The 18,717-nt window shown below is 50.8% G+C and overlaps 15 protein-coding genes across 15 annotated transcripts; 8 read left to right on the top strand and 7 right to left on the bottom strand.

Annotated features, from left to right (window-relative positions):
• Positions 1-62: 62 nt before the first annotated feature.
• OGAPHI_001388 (uncharacterized protein) lies at positions 63-1,022 on the top strand (the record flags this gene model as incomplete). The annotated part of the gene is made up of 1 exon (XM_046202144.1): positions 63-1,022. One exon carries the CDS (start codon positions 63-65, stop codon positions 1,020-1,022), a length of 960 nt encoding a protein of 319 aa, XP_046063530.1.
• On the bottom strand, positions 81-1,525 carry OGAPHI_001389 (uncharacterized protein; the record flags this gene model as incomplete). Its single annotated transcript, XM_046202145.1, has 2 exons — positions 81-909; positions 1,167-1,525. The coding sequence occupies 2 exons, from the start codon at positions 1,523-1,525 to the stop codon at positions 81-83; spliced, it is 1,188 nt and encodes a 395-aa protein (XP_046063531.1).
• A 70-nt stretch (positions 1,526-1,595) lies between these two features.
• Positions 1,596-5,271, top strand: OGAPHI_001390 (uncharacterized protein; the record flags this gene model as incomplete). The annotated part of the gene is made up of 5 exons (XM_046202146.1): positions 1,596-2,198; positions 2,569-3,219; positions 3,344-3,588; positions 3,849-4,218; positions 4,372-5,271. 5 exons carry the CDS (start codon positions 1,596-1,598, stop codon positions 5,269-5,271), a joined length of 2,769 nt encoding a protein of 922 aa, XP_046063532.1.
• OGAPHI_001391 (uncharacterized protein) lies at positions 2,260-5,247 on the bottom strand (the record flags this gene model as incomplete). The annotated part of the gene is made up of 1 exon (XM_046202147.1): positions 2,260-5,247. One exon carries the CDS (start codon positions 5,245-5,247, stop codon positions 2,260-2,262), a length of 2,988 nt encoding a protein of 995 aa, XP_046063533.1.
• A 308-nt stretch (positions 5,272-5,579) lies between the features above and the next one.
• Positions 5,580-7,208, top strand: OGAPHI_001392 (uncharacterized protein; the record flags this gene model as incomplete). Its single annotated transcript, XM_046202148.1, has 1 exon — positions 5,580-7,208. One exon carries the CDS (start codon positions 5,580-5,582, stop codon positions 7,206-7,208), a length of 1,629 nt encoding a protein of 542 aa, XP_046063534.1.
• Positions 7,209-7,261: 53 nt separating this feature from the next.
• Positions 7,262-8,305, bottom strand: OGAPHI_001393 (uncharacterized protein; the record flags this gene model as incomplete). Its single annotated transcript, XM_046202149.1, has 1 exon — positions 7,262-8,305. The coding sequence occupies one exon, from the start codon at positions 8,303-8,305 to the stop codon at positions 7,262-7,264; it is 1,044 nt and encodes a 347-aa protein (XP_046063535.1).
• Positions 8,306-8,668: 363 nt separating this feature from the next.
• Positions 8,669-9,061, bottom strand: OGAPHI_001394 (uncharacterized protein; the record flags this gene model as incomplete). Its single annotated transcript, XM_046202150.1, has 1 exon — positions 8,669-9,061. One exon carries the CDS (start codon positions 9,059-9,061, stop codon positions 8,669-8,671), a length of 393 nt encoding a protein of 130 aa, XP_046063536.1.
• Positions 9,062-9,160: 99 nt separating this feature from the next.
• On the bottom strand, positions 9,161-10,288 carry OGAPHI_001395 (uncharacterized protein; the record flags this gene model as incomplete). Its single annotated transcript, XM_046202151.1, has 1 exon — positions 9,161-10,288. One exon carries the CDS (start codon positions 10,286-10,288, stop codon positions 9,161-9,163), a length of 1,128 nt encoding a protein of 375 aa, XP_046063537.1.
• Positions 10,289-10,370: 82 nt separating this feature from the next.
• OGAPHI_001396 (uncharacterized protein) lies at positions 10,371-10,802 on the bottom strand (the record flags this gene model as incomplete). Its single annotated transcript, XM_046202152.1, has 1 exon — positions 10,371-10,802. One exon carries the CDS (start codon positions 10,800-10,802, stop codon positions 10,371-10,373), a length of 432 nt encoding a protein of 143 aa, XP_046063538.1.
• On the top strand, positions 10,396-11,268 carry OGAPHI_001397 (uncharacterized protein; the record flags this gene model as incomplete). The annotated part of the gene is made up of 1 exon (XM_046202153.1): positions 10,396-11,268. One exon carries the CDS (start codon positions 10,396-10,398, stop codon positions 11,266-11,268), a length of 873 nt encoding a protein of 290 aa, XP_046063539.1.
• Positions 11,269-11,362: 94 nt separating this feature from the next.
• Positions 11,363-11,914, top strand: OGAPHI_001398 (uncharacterized protein; the record flags this gene model as incomplete). Its single annotated transcript, XM_046202156.1, has 1 exon — positions 11,363-11,914. One exon carries the CDS (start codon positions 11,363-11,365, stop codon positions 11,912-11,914), a length of 552 nt encoding a protein of 183 aa, XP_046063540.1.
• Positions 11,915-11,983: 69 nt separating this feature from the next.
• OGAPHI_001399 (uncharacterized protein) lies at positions 11,984-12,889 on the top strand (the record flags this gene model as incomplete). The annotated part of the gene is made up of 1 exon (XM_046202157.1): positions 11,984-12,889. The coding sequence occupies one exon, from the start codon at positions 11,984-11,986 to the stop codon at positions 12,887-12,889; it is 906 nt and encodes a 301-aa protein (XP_046063541.1).
• Positions 12,890-13,009: 120 nt separating this feature from the next.
• On the top strand, positions 13,010-14,467 carry OGAPHI_001400 (uncharacterized protein; the record flags this gene model as incomplete). Its single annotated transcript, XM_046202158.1, has 1 exon — positions 13,010-14,467. One exon carries the CDS (start codon positions 13,010-13,012, stop codon positions 14,465-14,467), a length of 1,458 nt encoding a protein of 485 aa, XP_046063542.1.
• OGAPHI_001401 (uncharacterized protein) lies at positions 14,439-18,671 on the bottom strand (the record flags this gene model as incomplete). The annotated part of the gene is made up of 1 exon (XM_046202159.1): positions 14,439-18,671. The coding sequence occupies one exon, from the start codon at positions 18,669-18,671 to the stop codon at positions 14,439-14,441; it is 4,233 nt and encodes a 1,410-aa protein (XP_046063543.1).
• On the top strand, positions 15,033-17,213 carry OGAPHI_001402 (uncharacterized protein; the record flags this gene model as incomplete). The annotated part of the gene is made up of 4 exons (XM_046202160.1): positions 15,033-15,057; positions 15,196-15,578; positions 15,915-16,520; positions 16,806-17,213. The coding sequence occupies 4 exons, from the start codon at positions 15,033-15,035 to the stop codon at positions 17,211-17,213; spliced, it is 1,422 nt and encodes a 473-aa protein (XP_046063544.1).
• Positions 18,672-18,717: the final 46 nt, after the last annotated feature.

Genomic DNA, 18,717 nt, shown 5'->3' on the forward strand with positions numbered 1-18,717 from the left:
GTGCTGGTCAGGGAATCTTGAAGACAACAAAAACCAACTCATTCTATATTTCTTGTCTAAAAATGCTAAGAAGAGCCTTCTCAACCTCCAGAGCCGCCAGAAACTACTCGGACACCATCAAGAACCTGAAGATCAACAAAGACACCAAGGTGATCTTCCAAGGTTTCACTGGAAAACAGGCCACTTTCCACGCTGAGCAGGCCCTGGCCTACGGTACCCAGATTGTGGGTGGTACGAACCCAAAGAAGGCTGGCCAGACCCACTTGGACAAGCCTGTGTTTGCCACGGTGGCGGACGCTATCAAGGACACCGGGGCCACTGCCTCGGGAATCTTTGTTCCACCGCCAATTGCTGCCAGTGCCATTGAGGAAGCTGTCGCGGCAGAGATCCCATTGGTGGTGGCCATCACCGAGGGAATCCCTCAATCCGACATGCTGCGTATTTCCCAGCTGTTGAGAACCCAATCCAAGACCAGATTGGTCGGACCTAACTGTCCGGGTATCATTGCTCCAGAGGAGTGCAAAATCGGCATTATGCCCCAGAATATCCACAAGAAGGGTAGAGTGGGAATTGTGTCCAGATCGGGTACCTTGACCTACGAGGCCGTCAACCAGACCACAAAGGTCGGTCTTGGCCAGTCTTTGGTGATCGGAATGGGAGGAGACCCATGCCCGGGCACCAATTTCATCGATGCTCTGACACTCTTTTTGGATGACCCTCACACCGAGGGTATCATTATGATTGGAGAAATCGGAGGAGAGGCCGAGGAAGAGGCTGCCGACTTCCTCAAGCAGTACAACCTCACCAGAGACGTGCCTAAGCCCGTTGCCTCCTTCATTGCCGGTGTCACTGCTCCACCAGGAAGAAGAATGGGCCACGCCGGTGCTTTGATTTCCGGTGGTAAGGGTACTGCCAAGTCCAAGATCGAGGCTCTCACTGCTGCCGAGGTCGCTGTTGTGCCTTCCCCGGGCAGACTTGGCAAGGCTCTTTACGACCAATTTGTCGAGAGAAAACTGTTGTAGACACTAGATAGCTATTACTAGTCAATTTGAATCCTGGAGTTTCAACGGTGCTGCAGTTTTTGTTTCAGCAACAGCAGCCGGTTATTTAGCACGGCCACTTTCTCCAATTTGTCCGCGCTCGTTTGGTGTTCTGTTTCCTTGTACAGTCTGTAATACTCCTTGTACAATGCCTGGAACTTGCGTATTGTCTGGACGGTTTCTGTGTTTTTGGATTTCGCCGCTGCTCGTTTATTTGTCGGGGTCAATCGCTTGGTCACTTTGCCGACGTGTTTTGCCGCGCCGTTGGCCGTTGTTTCAAACAGCTCGGTGCCCTTTTCCGAGAGCCCAGCAACAGCGATCTGCAAGCCAGGCGACTTGATCCCCACTATCTCGCCGTTCTGCACCACCACTTTCAGCTGGCCCGCACTCGCCACCAGCGCAGCCACCTGCTGGTCGTTCAGGCGCACCACCGAGTTCTCGAGCGGCGAATTTTCCCCCGTCAGTGAAACAACCTGCGACATCATCTCCAGTTTTTTTTAACACCCACAATTTAAAAAAAATATACATCTTGTCTTGTTTGTTTCTCTTCTCCCAATGGACCCGTTCGAAGACGTCTACAAAGAGGGCATCTCGGAGCTCGGCCGGCTGCGGTCGACGTCGCCCAACTCGATCGACTTCAACAACATCAAAATCGACCTCATCGAAATTATCAACGACCTCGACAACGCCCTGGAGGTCATTCAGCAATCGAAGAACCGCGCAAGGGCAGGCAACGGCAATGACACGTTCTCGCACATCGACGACTCAGAGGTCCAGGCCCGCAAAAGCAAGCTCGATACCCTCAAAGTCGACTTCAACAAGGTGCTCCAACAGGTAAACCTCCCCGGACACTACTCAGACAACCCGTTCCAGGACCCGCCTGCGATTGACCAGCAGTACACACAGCAACTTCTACAGGAACAGGACGACATCATCTCGCACGACCTCACGCGGTCGATCCAGACTCTGCACCAGCAGGCCCTCACGATAGGAACAGAGCTTGACCACCACCAGGAGCTTCTGGACGACGTGGAACACAACATAGACAGACTCAACTTCAAGCTCGTCAACAACGGCATCAAGAAGATCAACCGGTTTTTGGAAACCAACCAGCGCGGCGGCAACTGCTGCATTGCCGTGCTCATTGCCGTGCTCGTGGTTATTTTGGTGCTACTGGCGGTGCTCTAATAGAATTCGACGTTTCTTATAACATTCATACTTAGTTGTTAAACACCTGCTTCAGGAACGCATCTTCCTCGGCCATGTGCATGGACTTGGATCCAGCAGCAACAGACGCAGATGGGTCTCTTCCAGCGTATCTCAGTTGCAGCTTCTCCAAACCGTCCTCTTTCAAAACTGTCTCCACCCTAGGAGTCACGTAAGAGTAGGCTCCCATGTTGAAAGGCTCCTCCTGACACCACACAAGGTCCTCCAATGCAGGGAACGACTTCAGCGAGTCTCTCAGCTGTGCGAATGGGAATGGGTGCAGTTGCTCGATCTTGATGAAAGCAGTCTCTTTATCTTCTAGCTGTTGTCTTCTCTTGTGCAAGGCAGTGTACACCTGGCCCGTGCACAAAACAACTCTCTTGATGCCAGCTTTCTCGTTGATGGACTTTCCAAGCTCCACGTCCTCGATCAGCCACTGGAAGTGCGACTCGCCCGTGAACTCAGAGATGCTCGATCTGGCCAATGGGTGTCTCAACAAACTCTTGGAGAAAAACATCACCAATGGCTTTCTGAACTGACGGTGCATCTGTCTTCTGATCAAGTGGAACAACGAAGCTGGAGTCGATGGGTACGCAATCTGGATGTTGCAGTCCTGGTGCTGTCTGTCGAGCTTCTCCTGAGTAGGGAAGAACCGTGGGTCCTCATTACACAGCTGCAAGTATCTCTCTATTCTTCCGGAAGAGTGCTCTGGACCTTGTCCGTCGTAACCGTGAGGCAACGACAGAACAATTCCCGATCTCTGCTTCCACTTGGACTCACCAGCAGCAATGAACTGGTCAATAATGACCTGCGCAGTATTGGCAAAGTCACCGAACTGGGCTTCCCAGACAACAAGAGCGTCTGGCGAGGTCAAAGAGTATCCGTACTCAAATCCCATCACACCGTACTCAGAAAGCGAGGAATTGCTGATCACGAAATCTCCTTGGTTCTGGTCCAAGTGCTTCAATGGGATGTATGTGTCTTCGTTTTTCTGGTCGTGCAAAACAGCATGTCTTTGAGAGAAAGTACCTCTCTCCACATCCTGTCCAGAGACTCTCACGTGGTAGCCCTCCATGACCAACGAACCGTAGGCCAAGGCCTCACCGGTGGCCCAGTCGATTCCCTCGGAGTTCTCAATAGACTTCAATCTAGCACCCAAGATTCTCTTGAGGTTTCTGTGCAAATGGAAGTCCTTAGGAACAGTAGAGATCTTCTCACCAATGTACTTAGCCTGGTCCTCAGGAATAGCGGTTGGCAAGTGGGGCAAGATCTCGGTAGCCAATTCCTTTGGCGACTTGAAACCTTCCCATGGAGTAGTTAGCCACTCTCTCGAATCTGGCTTGTAATCCTTCGACTTGCCGAAAGAGTCCTCCAACGTGTTCCACACCCATTGTTTGTGCTCGTTGATGTCCTCTTCGGTGAAAGTTCCCTCCTTCAGCAACTTATCAATGTACATGTCCAGAACTTGCTTCTTGTGGGAGATTCTCTCGTACATCAAAGGTTGTGTGAAGGAAGGCTGATCGGTCTCATTGTGACCGTGTTTTCTGTATCCAACAACATCTAAAATAACGTCAGAATTGAAGGTGGCTCTCCATTCGGCAGCCAAGTTGAACATAAACACAACAGCTTCGACATCGTCAGCATTCACGTGGAAAATTGGAGCATTGATAGCCTTGGCAATGTCAGAAGGATATGGCGTGGATCTAGCAAATCTAGGGTCGGTGGTGAAACCGATCTGGTTATTCACAATCACGTGGATGGTACCTCCTGTAGCGTAGGCCGGAAGAGCGGTGAATCCCATGGTCTCGTAAACAACACCCTGACCAGCGAAGGCGGCGTCTCCATGCAAAAGAACACCAATTGCCTTCTTAAACTCGCCGACATCGTTCTTGTAGTGCTGGATTGCTCTGGTTCTTCCGAGAACAACTGGGTCCTCGGCCTCCAAGTGCGATGGGTTAGCAACAATCGACAGGTTCACAGTCTTTCCTGATGTGGTTGGTCTGACGTAGTTCATACCCAAGTGGTACTTCACGTCACCGGAACCTTCGTCAAATTCCTTCGATCCGGTAAATTCAGAGAAAATTGCTTCAGTTGGCTTACGCACAACATTGGCCAACATGTTCAGTCTTCCTCTGTGGGGCATACCAATGACAACGTCCTCAACACCAAGGTTCACGGCAGTATCTATCAAAGCCTTCAAACCAGGCACCACCGACTCGGCACCCTCCATACCAAATCTCTTATCGTTTGGGAACTTGGTGGACAGGAAGTTCTCGAACTCACAAGCCCACATCAGACGATCCAGGATCTGTCTCTTTTGGTCAGGAGTGAACTTGAATGGGGTAGGGATCTCGGTTCTGGCTCTGAGCCAGTCACATTTTTGTCTGGATGGAATGTGGACGTATTCGACACCATAAGAGGAGCAGTAGATTTTCTCGCAGGTAGCAATCACGTCTTTCAATTTCATGGTGGTTGTTCCCTGCTCAATGAAATGTGGCAAGATACCTGGACCAAGAGTGATCTCCTTCTCAAGGTCGGCTTCCGTAAACCCGTAGTATTCTGGAGTCAGCTCTTTAGGTTTAGGGGTGTTCTTATCGTCGCCGAACGAGATGCCCAAAGGATCAATGTGGGCCTTCTGATGGCCACGCACCTGGTACGCTCTCACAAGCAACTGGGCCTTCAAATGGACCAGAATGCCCTCGCTCACATTTCCGGATCCAGATGGAACCAAATTTGGGATGCCTCCTTCTGGTTGCGGAATCAAGGTTGGCGGAGCAATGTAGGCGCTCGATGCCGGCTTGTTGCCGTTCATGTTGCGGAAGTATGCGTCCCACGACACGTGGACACTCTTTGGGTCGTGGGTCCATGCCTCGTACATCTCGTCGATGTAGTTGGCGTTGTTTGTCTGGAGAAAGCTGTCAAAGCCAGTGGCCAACGTTCTGGCGGGCATCATGGCCCTCACACGGGCCCGGAGACCATGTCTGGCGGCAGATCTAAGCATGATGGGTTCAGCAGGGGTAAGTGACACACACGTTGACTTTGTTGAGTGTGCCGAAGATTAATTTGTTTTTTATAACCTTCTTCTTTTATATAGCCCACAAAATTCGCTCCAAATGGCAACGCTGACGTAATCTGTTTAGCTAGCAAAAGTTCCCCAGAGGAGCGCTATTAGGAAATACACGAAAATGATTGGCTGCAGCGCAATATTACTCGGCTTCCGGGGACGTAGATGCACAATTTTGTCCGAGTCGGGGTCGACGCAGATTTTCCACGCGTCGATCGGCCCGGGTCTATTTTTCAAAAAAACAAGGCCGATATTTTCTCTATTCAACAATGAACAACCACCAGCGGGTTCTGGCAGGTTGGCGACGGCTGCACTATTTCCGGGACGTTGAAATGTTTAGTGGTGCTGAAGAGCCGAGTTTGCCAGTTGGTCCGTTTCGTTTGGACTACAAACTTGCCCGGGGAATCGAACGTGGTGTTGGATCTGCACGGCTTGTTAGTTGGTTCAAAGAGCATCCAAACGAGACATTGACCCCGGCCACTGTGCGACGGCTATCACGTGCTGTTGACTCGAGTGAGTATGGCGACCTGTTTGAGCGGCTATTAAGCTCTGGCCAGCGGTTTGAGACCGGGTCGGGCATGTCCCAGGTGATCACCCGACTGTCTTCAGGAACAGCCCGGGAAAAGGCCATTTTCCTGCTAAAATCGCGGCCGTATGACTCGAACCCGTTCATTTCGCAGTACTCGGACGACATGCGTGTTGCCACGATCAAAAGACTCACAGAAAAGACATACTCGACCGAGGCTCTGCATTACCTCGATCTATACAAACAGACACTTTGCCAGGACTCACCGAACTTGAACACGTACTACCGTCTGTTTAACGACCTGTTGTTGCAGCACGGTCGTCAGCCCGAGCTCACCCGCGAAAATATCCACTCCAGTATCGATCTAATCCTCAGATACTACTTTCTCGTGGAAAAAGACCTCGAGAAGGGCCTCAAGATTATGAACCGGTATTTTGACATACCCAACGTGCAAATCAGCGCAACCACCATCAGCCTAATCAACAAGTATTTTTTGAAATGTCTCAGTCACACGCCTGGCGTCGACCCCGTCGTTGTTCTGGGCTATTTGACCACGATGTATCCGTTCAGCTACCGTTTCCTGGAAACCAGTGGTTTGCTCAATATGGTGTACAATTACCGTGTGCAACCGGTGTTTAGCCCGGAGAAACAGCTGCTCAGACCCAACATCCGCGAAGAGCTTGTTGACCCCTTGTTCCCCGTGTCCCTGGACATGCTCGCCTTTGCATACCATTCGTACTTGTATGGCCGTCGGCCGGGGAAAATCAAGACACGGCTGCTTTTCGAAAAGTACCTTGCGCTTTCACAAACAGACTTGCACACCGACGCGTTTGCGTCGACCGCGGTGCTTGAAACGTTTCTGGGCTATGTTGTTAACGTGCTACAACTGCCTCGTTTTGCTGCCCGATTCTTGCAGCTGTTCTGTGACCACAACGGGTTTGCTAAAGCTTCGCGCGTGCACTCGACGGGAGTCAACAACCTGCTAGTGAGACTGGCGCCGCTCGATCTTGCCCGCGCCATTTCGCTGGCCAAGCAGCTCGCCAAAGTCGTCTCGCTCAATAATAGAGTCTACTACACTTTTATCCACCAGCTGGTCAGACTCGGAGACACAGAAACCGCTGCCGTGTTCTACAGAAAACTGCTGGAGTTGCAGTCGTTGCATCCAGCCAACAGCACTTATCTTGGCCAGCGAAACCTCGCTGAAATGTGCAGCAAGTTCAACTGGCCACCGCCCGTTATAAAGCCACACGTGGAGCACTCTCCAGTCATCGCAGAAAGACCAAAAGTCAACTACTTGGAGATTGTGCGCCTGCTCGACTCAATGAGACCAGGAAGCTTCGTAAACGACGAGCTCGATACAACCCCGTTTTAACGCTAATTAATATCACCTAACGAATATTTTGTAATCCTCAAACCAATAAATAATTAAATGTCCTCGCCAAAAGCGTCCAGCGTGATCATCTGGCCCGGCTTGAATGCGGGCAGCCCCAGGTACGGACACCCGTCACAGCGGAACGCGTCTCCGAGCGCACACGAGTTGCAACCACCTGTTTTTCCTTCGATGGTGAAATCGATCTCCGTCATGTCCGTTTCCGAGAACTTGATCTTCTCGCCCAGCTTGCGTCTTGCGTCCTCGCGCTTGGCCCGTATTCTCTCCTCAATTTTGATGGCCTCGTCCGTAGCCGAGCGGGCCATGTTGCCCAAGATGGTGTCCTGCACCGACCGCTGTGCTCTCTCCTCTGCCTCCTCTTTCTCCTTCAATCCACACGTGCAGTCCTTGCATGCCCGACGTCTCTTCTTTCCGGTGGTCGTGCACTGCACTGGGGTCACCAGCGGTTCGGTCAGTTTCAGGTCCGACGTCTTGAGCAGCTCGTTGTCATCTATGTATGTATCGTTGGCGTCGTTGTCCGAGTCCGAGTCGTCGAAGAACACGAGCTTGGTCTCCTTCAGTTTGCTCTGCTGAGCCGCGTCGTTCTCCTCCTCGTCACCCTCAGAAGAATCGGTTAAAACCGGTGGCGAGGCGAGTTTCTTAAACATTGGCAGTTTTTTAGCCGGCAACTTGTTCTGGCTCCTCGACTTCAAGGGCACAGCAACAGGAGCTGTCTGTGTAGCGTCCGGCTTGATCCAGGTCTGGCCATCTTCGCTGATAGTGAAACCGGCCATAATCGCGTCCAAAGCAGAGTCCGCCGGTATCAGACCGGTGAACTTGCCTCCCTCAACAAGAGAATCGTACAATTGTCCAATCAGAGCACCATTGAACTTATTCTGAGCGGCCTCGGCAGGCGCAAGATAGTAAACCAACTTGTACTGCTTGGATCCCAACGTTTGTTGCCCAAGAGCCACGCGATCTATGACATGCTGGACCAAGTCTGCCTCGGGGTTTGATAATATGAGCTGTTTCTTTGTTTGCTCCACAAGCTGTGGAGTCGTCACCACAGTTGGATGGATCAAAAGAAGAACTTCAGACATCGTGAAAAGCGAAACTTGTGCGAAAAAGGGGGATTTCCCGATGTTATATAGAAATGCAAAATAGTTTCCGCTTGTCTTGAATTCTAATTAGTAATTTCTAATCTACAAAATTTTCACGCACCCGACACCAGCCACAAAAAAATTCTCTCGAGTTCTGTGGCAAAGCAAGTCATCCGAGGAACAACATTGCTACATTAAACTCGCCTCGGAATCGTCATTCCTAACATGGAGTCCGGGCTACCGTATGCGGTCTTGTAAACCGGGGTGCTGATCCGGAGAGGTGTGTAGCTTGCACCTACACCTAGTGGATATTCCGTAACTCGCAATATATTGCCTATTTCGTCTATTTAACCCTGCTATCGCTCAAGACCGTCTCTCGCTCATCTTGATCTCTCCGCCACCGCAGCAGCCTCCGCCAGCTGCCATCTGGCCGCCAAAAGTACTTCTCTTCTTCTTCTTGATGTCGTCGTTGTCACCAAGCTCTGTGTCATTGTGGATGTTCAGGAAGTACTTGTCGTCCTCCTCCTCTTTCTTGCCCTGAACGATGTTGCGACGCAGGAACAGAGAAACCTGGTCCAGGTGCTTGATTCTGTCCTCAACGCTCTTCTCTGGCATGTCAGGATCCACATTCAAGACCATTTTTGACCGGATTTGGGCGCGGGCAGCCTGGAGAGTGGCAAGATCGCCTTGAAATGCAATCGACGTAGCGCGCAGAGCACCACGGTATGCTTTGAGGGCCTCGTTAGCTAGAGACATCCTGGTATCTGCTTAGTAATGTTTACCAACTAGAAAAATCCTTTAAAATTATTTCATTTTTATTTGTTCCTTCCTTCAACTTCCATACGGCTTACGTCATCACGTGAACCGGACAAGCTGCTTGCCCTGTTTGGAGTTGGTCAGGGCCGTTTCGAACGCCTTGAACACCTCTTCTTCGGAGCCATCTGCAGAAACCGGCACATGGGTCACCTTCACGTCCACAAGGTCGCCGTCCTCCATCATTTTCTGCACAGCTTTCAAAGTGTTTTCTTTAGAGCCAGGCACTCTGGTGACGTTTGCCGTGATCCAGAATCCCTTGGCAGTGAGGTTCTTGAAAATGAACAGCTGGGTAGGAATCATGACCGGTTTCATCGACATGGCACCGTAAGAGACCAACGTAGCGTCTTTGCCGAGCTTTCTGGCCATGTTGGAGCAGTTTTCTCCACCAACACAGTTCAATGCAAGTTTGATTGGAGAACCCTTTGTCCATTCGGCGATGGTCTTGCCAAACTCTCTGGACGCGTTGTCCTCCTCGGTGATAACCTTTGTAGCACCCAGCGCGGTCAATTCGTCAACGAGTTCCTGTAAGTTGTCTCTATTTCTGACGATGGAAATCGACTGCAGGCCGAGTTTCTTGCCGATCTGGATGGCAGCACGGCCAACCTGGGAGTTTCCCCCGTTCTGGATGAACCAGTCGCCCGGTTTCAGGTCTTCGAACATGGTGAGCATCTGGTAAGCACTGGATGGGTTAACGGAGATGGTGGCAGCCTGTTCCTCGGTGATTGTCTTGCTAATTTTGAGCAAGGACGATTCGTCGGTCAAGGCATGCGATCTCCATGTTCCAAAGTTGACATTGCTTGGAATACACCAGTCGCCGGCCTTCAGGGAGGTGACCTTGTTTCCAACAGCAAGCACTTTAAATAGACCCTCGTTTCCGCAAGGGGCAACCGGTTCTGACGTTCCAAACGCAGTGGTTTTGTCCGGTTTCGAGGGATACACTCCCTGGATCTGATTGATGTCAGAAGGGTTGACTGGACTGGCAATTGTTTGCACTAGGACATCTGATCCTTGTGGAGAAGATGGCAACTCATGAGAAATACACTTGAGCACGGACTCCGGCTGGCCGTGCTGGGCATACACTAGGACTTTGGCCTTGATAGACATCGTAGTGGCGGAAGTGGAAAATTGTCTGGAAACAGTACGTAACAAACTAGATGTAGCAAACATTGTCTTCAGAAGTGGAGGGACGAAAAATTTAGGTTATAGTTATGTCAGTTCGCGGAGAATAGCTGACTTTTTTTTTCTTTTATCAAAGCGAGATAGTTTGACTTATCATGCCTCTGCAGAACTGGCGAACCGACGCACAGAAAAACCGCCGAATACGGTCTGTTGCTCTCCGAAAATCCCGCACAGACTCCCTCGTTCTGTCTGGTGCAGGAATGGCAACAGAATCCGATTCTGACGACTCCTCCGTAGATACAGACATTGACAGCTCAGGCCGGCCTGCAATCCCCAGACGAGTACTTTCTGCGTCGTCAGAGATGCTGAGCAGAAACAACTCGTTCAACTCGACATCCAAAAGACCCAGCATGCAGGAACTGTTCAGTCTGGACGCGCAGTCTGTCCCTCCCTCACCCAATGCCACCCCAGCCCCAGACACAAACAGTCTCAAGGTTCCTCCAGAAGACCATCTGGACCTGTCTGCAACCGACGACCGCCACGTGGTGTTCAAGAAGTTCATTTCCAAGCGCAAACTGATCCCCAAAGCCAAGTCGTTCCGCAGAGTTGTGACAGATCTGGAAAATGAGGTGTCTCCGCTGGACACTGAAATTCAGCACGAGCTGATAATAACCTCTGCACTAAAGGACGAGTCGCGCATATTGTCGTCCAAAATTGCCACTGCCACCCTTACACAGCCTTCGAGCCTCAACATGGACAACCTCAAGAAGTTCGAGCTCATCAACAAGGCGAACGAGGCGTGGAATAAAAAACCTTTGCATCGCACCCGCTCCAGATCCAGCTCCGTGACCTCCACCGCGTCAGACACGGCTTCTCGCCTGAAAAGACGCCAGGACGACACCCCGCCGCCCAGCTCCAAGCGGCGTATCCTGCCCATGTCGCCGTTCCTGCCCCCCTCCAGACGCAACTCCAAACTCATCCATACAACCTCTGTCGATTTGGAGTCCATGAAACTAGACGAGGTGTGAGGTGTTCCCCATTAGATAGAAAAGATTATAGCATCCGATAAGTTATTGCGAAATAAAGTTTAAACTGTAAATCTGGGGTACGGACAACTGCACCATGTTGATTCGCCGTATTTCGAGCTGTCGTCGGTGTCTGGCCAAGGTGGACACCACGTCAAAGGGTGCACGGGTTATTGCAAACTCGATTTTCCAGAATATGAACTCCAACACCTTGCCCAACAAGGATCTCTCGCCCGTCAACCCGGCCATTGACGCAGCCCGCTACTTCAGCAACCTCCAGAACAACAACATGCTACAAGGATCAGAATACAAGCAGCTCCCTGACGATTCACAATTCATAGAGAAACATTACGACGAGTTGAAGCAGTATAGAGAGCGGCTGGCCAAGCCATTTGGCGAGTTCCCATCAGTGAGCGAGTTATTTATGGAGCTAAGCAAGATGAGACCCGAGTTTGGCTCGCATGACACCCGGCCGATAGCGGACTCGGAAGTGCTGGGAAACACAAACCGTCTTGCCGTGGTGGCCTTTGACCGGTTCATTAACGACTTGGCCATCACGCTGCGCCTGAACGGTGGCCACCTGTTCACACTCGATCTCCTGCTCCATAACAAGGAGTTATTCGATAACTTTGAAAAGGGCAAAGAATGAGCTATGGCGTAATGACCCGTGTTTTATGTTGGCATATATGGAAATCTAACTTAAATTAATTCTGTCCCCATGTCTCTTTACAGTTTGAGTTTGGACAGAGACCATTTTGGGCTCTCCAAGCTTCCGTTCCACTCATTATTGGTGCATTGGCGTATTTCTGATGCGTTGTATGTATTGTTGATCATTTTCCTGGATGGAGCCGTCTTTGAGAGAATTGAACCGTACCAAAGACAGTTCACTATCAATGACCTTACAATCAGCCATCCGTTTGCAGAAGTTGAGCGTGTGAGCGGCCCAGCGTTGCTGAATATTGTGACAATTGTGCCTACCCTGATCATTTTCACAGGAGTGCTCCTGCTCACCCCAAGACACCACAAGCTCTATGTTTTGTATGTGAGTCTGATTGGACAGTACGTGTCCCTGGGAACCTGTGTTTTCATTACCGACGTATTCAAAAACTGGATCGGTCGGTGCCGACCAGACTTCCTTGCACGGTGCCAGCCAGACCCGGCCGCTCTCAAAGATACTCTTTATTACGCATCAGAAATCTGCACAACCACAAACAAAGGCAGACTACTGGACGGGTTCCGCACGACTCCCTCTGGTCATTCGAGCATGAGTTTCTCCGGGCTCGGCTACGCTACTCTGTGGCTATTGGGCCAGCTGACAGCCACCAAAAGCGACGTGGGAGCATGGAGAGCCATAGTGTCGTTGCTCCCCGCACTGTACGCCTCTTACGTGGCCATGTCCAGAACACAGGACTACCGCCACCACTTTGTGGACGTCATTCTCGGCTCAATTCTTGGGTCGCTTATCGCCTGGTGGTCATACAGACGGCTGTTCCCAGCAGTCACCAGCTCCAACAGCTACACCCCAACAGCACTACATTCCGACGACAAGGAGCACGAGTACACTCGGCTCCAAGACGAGTCGTACCAACTCGCGCCTCACAGCGAGGACGAACCCCCTGTCTAGATTACGTACCGTATTTAGCCAGCTTCCACGGCCGGGTAATTGTTCCTTTTGCGCGAACAGGATAAAAAAAACGGTTTGGTCCCACAGCCTTTTGTTTTAATCTTTACAGTCTTTAGAACCATGGATTCGTGTCCCGAGTCGGCGTATTGTCTGATTTCAGATGGCGGTCTTCATTTTCTTCCTTATAGAGAGCCCAAACACTCCCTGAGGTCTCCATACTATTCATTTCTAGCCAACAAGACCATGTCGTCTTTAGCTGCCAGCACCACCGCATCGCAACCAAACTCCGGCTCTGACATGGAGTCGCAGTCGATTTCGTCGTCGATCTCGGAGACCATGCCAGATCATCACCAGCTAGAGATACCCAGTCTGCTGGACACCTACTCCGCGCATGCCTTGTATCTTCCTGGCATCTATGTGGAGCCCTCCGATAATGGGAACCATGACGAGATCAAGAAGATGCTGGCCAAGATTTTCCCCCACTGGGAGAGCGAATCGCTCATTTCGGTGAAACATCTCACTGGCGGAATCACAAATATGCTGTTGGAGTGCACAATGTACAACAAAGCCACGGATCTCCATGAAAAAGTTCTGGTTCGCACTTATGGCCGCGGAACTGGTTTGATCATCGACAGAGACAGAGAGTTTGTTTCTCATTTGGTGATCAACTCGGTCAACCTCGCTCCGCCGATTCACGCTCGGTTCGGCAACGGACTGGTTTACGGGTTCATCGAAGGACGTTCTTTGGAGTATCAAGAGCTCTCGAACCAGGTGCTTTATCCACTGATTGCCGCGAAACTTGGCCAGTGGCACCAGCAGGTTCAGGTGGACGCTATAGAGGAGTGTTTGACCACACTCCGTCGCGAGTTCCGTGGGGCAAAGTCGGAAACCAAGTCCTCTGATCTCTGGGCCGTCATCTCAAACTGGATCCAGATACTACCGGAGATCGAGGGAATCGTCAAGAGCTGTGCCTCGAACCTGGATATCCGCGAACTCAAAGACACAAATGCATCCCTTGGCTCGATTTTAAAGGCAGAGCTGGACTGGCTACGGTCTGAGGTGGAGCATAAGTCGCCGTTCGTTGCATGTCATTGCGACCTTTTGAGCGGTAACGTGATCATCTCTGAAGAGCTCTCGGAGAAGTTGGAAGCTGGTCTTTCAACTGCCGACGTGGAATACTATCGCACGCACAACCCGATCTCATTTATAGACTACGAGTACATGATCAGGGCACCAAGAGCGTTTGACATCTCGAATCACTTCATGGAATGGCAAGGATTCGACTGCGACAGAACACGGATTCCGCAAGCGTCGAAATCGAACGAGCTTTTGCGAGAATGGTGTGCTAGTTATCTGTGGTTGGAAAATACAGAGAAAAATAGAGCCCCCATCGATAACTTAATCACCGAAATCTCACTTTACTATGGGCTTCCAGGTTTCTACTGGGGGATCTGGTCGGGCATTCAAAGTGGGATCTCGTTAATTGATTTTGACTATAGTTGGTATGCAGGGGAGAGAATCCAGGAATACTGGGACTGGAAGCGCACGTTCAAGAAAGCTCCTGAAGAACGTTCTTGAGCACCATGGTTTTCTGGATCACTCTGGATTGAGTGTTCATTTTCACTGAGCGATTTGATGATGGCATGGAGTTCATCTGTGACGCCATGAATTCTTTGAATGCATCCTGGTACACTGCGTCTGCGTCTGGCGGAAGCGAGTACACCCACCGTCTGTTTTCAAGGAGGTTCATAAATCCTTCAAACTGCGGGATGGTTTTCATGAGTTTCTCGCTGCCCAGGATGATCAGTTTCGACTTCGCCCGGGTCATCGCCACATTCACCCGCCGCCACTCTCTCAGCAGGTCTCCGGCCACGTTTTTCTCGTTGGATCTCACCAGCGAGATAATGATACAATTCTTGTCTCTTCCTTGGAACTGATCTGCTGTCAGAACCTCGATGTCTGGATGATTAGAAAGTCCCCGATAGAAATGTCTCAGCTGAGCACGATAGAACGACATAACACCAATAGATGATGCATCCACTCCGCTGGAGACGAGACACTTGATGATTTGCAGAATGAGTTGCGCTTCCACAGGGTTATCGATTTTTTCTCCGTTGGCGACCTCCTGTGCAGGCACATTGTCATGACTAAGGAACACCACCCGGTTTGTAGGCTTGAATACATGATCCATCCACCGGAGATGTTTTGGAATCGTGCTTGAGAATTCCTCCAACCGTGCTGATTGCGGGATAGGAAGTATCTGGTTGGCAACCTGGAGGGACCCGCACTTGAGCCGGCCGTCATAGATCAGACTGTTCGACAGCATCATCACGTCTGCGCTCATGCGGTACTGGTGGGTCAGTTCCACAACGCTTTCTGGATACTTTTCGCTCAAAATGCGGAACAGCGACCTATCCATGCCACCGACTCTGGCCTCTGGGCTTCGCACCAACGGTGGCAGCTGGAAATGGTCTCCAACAAGCACAAACTTGTCTGCGAACCGCAACGGGCCCAAACACACCGGCATGGACACCTGCGACGCCTCGTCGATGATGCAGTAGTCAAAGTGCTGTCTATGAATAAACACTGTGTCCTGGATGCCGAGACACGTCGTGGCCACGATGTTGGGTTCGAAGAACGCTTTCTGGAACCCTTCTGCCGAGTCCAGGGCGTAGATGGAGTCCTTAGAGTAGAGCGAGTATTTGCGCACCTTCTCGCTCAGTTTGTTGGCCGCTCCGACTCTTAGGATCTTTGGCTCGTCGATGATGTCCACGAGCTTTTCCAGGATGTTGTCCACGGCAGAGTGTGTATAGGAAGCAATCAACACCGACTTGCCATTTTCCACAAGACATTTGATCAGACTGGCCGTCACTGTAGTTTTCCCTGTACCAGGCATGCCCAGCACCAGACAGTAGTCCTCTGTACGCAGCACCTTATCGAACGCCTGCAACTGGTCCGGATTGAACTTCTTTGAGCTGAAGTTGCTCGACATGGTGGTGGTTTTGCTGAACCGCGGCGGATCGAGATCCACCACCAGTTTTCTGGTTCTTTCGTCACCTTCAGCCAGGAAAAGATTCAACAAGTTGAATCTGGCCAAGTTCAGTCCATGGAACATCTCGTCCTTGTCGATTCTGTACGTTTTCGCAGGAAGCTCTTGGCTGTAGCCGCTGGTGAGCACGCTCTGGAACACCTGATTTCTGTTTGCGTCAAAATCGCTCATCTTGACATTGGAGTTCACAAACCGACGGTCTGTGCTCACCAGAATAATTCCTGGCCGGACATTCTCCACAAACCCGAACGCCAGTCCAAACTGGCCTTCTTCGTCAGAAACGATCACTCTGTCGTGTTTCGACAGTTGCGTAGCAGTCAGCGACTGATGCACCGTGTCGTCACGCTCAAACGTGTAAAGATACCGCTTGGTGTGGCTCCGGGATACTTCCACCTCCTGGAAATGGGTCACCTGCAAATGACCAGCAGCCTTGCCGCCCTTTTGCTCGCGCACACTCGCAGAGTAGCACCACAGGTCTTTCTTGAAACTGTTGACAAACCCTTCTTCTTTGCTGAGAAGATTGTTCCAATGGCTAAAAAAATCGAGATACACCTGCTTGTTCAGATGGCCAGTGAGGCTCTCGTACAGCTCCTCTTCGATCCCGCTGTCCTTCGCCGTCCCGTTCTCCATCAACTTGTTGTATGTCATGCATTCGTTCAAAGAGAAACAGCGCTCGCAACTTGGTTGCTTCTTCAATGGAGGCAGGTCCATGGCCCCGTATCTTAAATAATGCGAAATGTGGTTGCGGATATTGACCAGCATCCGCAAGTCGTTGGCGTTCAACGCCTCGAAGTAGCTCTGGCGCATTTTCGTGTACACCAGTGCCAGCGATCGGGCCTGCACATTGTATCTTTGGCTCACCAGGAGCGTATACAACGTAGCTTGTGCTCTGTTGGAGATGTAGTCTTTGCCTGTTTTGATCTCCATCGGCACAACCACCTTGCTGCCATCTTTCAAAGACGCCTCGATGACAACGTCAATCAAACCTTTCAGTCCAAACATTGGCGACCAGATATTCTCCTCTATATCAAGAACGTTGGACACTTTCATCTGCGCGTTGTTGCGATAAGTGTTAGCAGAGGTGAATTTGGACACCCATTCCTTGATGTAGTCAACGTGGCCCAGGATAATTCCTTTCAATTCAGAACGGTCAATGCCAATGCTGTATATAGGGACAAGGTTCTCGTCAAGCAGCTCCTCGAGGTATTCATCGATGAATTCTGTGGAAATAACGTTATCTTTCAAACAAGCTTGGAAAAGTTGATGCACAATTGATCCAAGGATCAATGGAGTGGAGTGTTCTCCTAGCGACTGCAACTTGTTGGACAGCACGGCTTTCCGCTTGCAATCGACCGCGGAAGCAACCATGGTGGCAGACAAAAGAATATCCGGGTTCCATATAAGCATATTGTTGGACTTGTCTATCAGCTGCGGATTGACGCTATCCACAATAACGTTGACAATATCACCTTCTTGGTACTCCAGCTCCGTCCAAAGGTCTCGCACAACAAGGTTCTTGGGCTGTGATCCCTCGTTCTCGCATTTCAGAATCAGTTGCTCTCCACCTTTATACTTGCTCTTGACCACATTTGTAATTCGATACCGGTGACACCGGGGGTTGTGAATCTCCGCAGTCAGCGGGTTCTCCACCACTTCGAACGCCTGCTGGTTATCGTTCTCCAGCTTCATATCTTTGAATTGAGGAATCGCGCTGGAATCTTTGCTCGAAGCAAAAATCTCGTCCCCGTTATCGCTAAAATCGTCAGAAGTGTCAAACGACGTGGATGCCTGTGTGCATTTAGCAGCAACCACTGCCTCCACCGTCTCTTCAGGCTCCGCTGACACGTCTTCATGTTTCTCTTCTGGCTCTGCTGTCGCGCGCTCGGTTCGTTTCAGATTCGACAATTGGTCAAGTTCCTCCATGTCAACATCGCTAAACTCGTCAGATAGATCGTCCAGCAAGTAATCGACCTCGACCGACTGCTGCTGCGACTCTTCCTGTAGCTCTGTCTGTGTCTCCTCCCTGATAGTCTTGCCGATCATCGTGAGCATCTGCGAAACGCTCTGTGTGGGAGCCTCACTGGGAGACCCAAACCCTGCTCCATTGACCAGTCTCTTGGATGCCTTCAATTTGCTGATACTCTGCTGCATGCTTTCGCTCAACGTCTGTTTCTTGGCAATTATCGGCGTGTCTGCAATCGCAACACAGCTCTTGTGCACCAACGAGTGCGGATCAGACACCGATCTTGCTAGACTGGGAGTTCTCTCTGCATCGTTTGACATGTCATACTTTTCCAGTAAACTCTTAAGTTTTGGGTCCAAGAGCTGCATTCCGGTCAGCGCCTCATGGATGGGTGACGACAGAACGTCTCCCTGATCAAAACTGTCACAGCCAGAGGTGGTGGTGGAATTGTCCTTGTTCTTCTTGATGCTAGGAGTGAGTGCCCAGAAGATGTTGTCGTCGCTGCTTGGATGGTGTAACTCGCTGTTCATCTTCGATCCCTTGCGATCTGGCGTCTTGATGCTTAATTGGATGTCTGAGTTGGTGGACGAGCAGATATTGGGGTCCTTCCGTTGCAAAGGCACAGACTCGGTGGACGGCTTGACCGACCTGAAGACGGCCTTATCTCGGGCCAGCGGCTCCGTAAACCCAAGCGTGTCCAGATAGCGACTGTTTTCACTGTTCCTGCTGGGTTTTATCCGCTTTGTGCGTCTCTGTGGCGAACCAGACATGGATTGGATCAAGGAAAAAAAATACGCGTAAATAAAGGAGCATCAA

This window comes from Ogataea philodendri (genome assembly GCF_020536065.1).
Source record: "Ogataea philodendri strain CBS6075 chromosome Unknown scaffold11, whole genome shotgun sequence".
Lineage (NCBI taxonomy): Eukaryota > Fungi > Ascomycota > Pichiomycetes > Pichiales > Pichiaceae > Ogataea > Ogataea philodendri.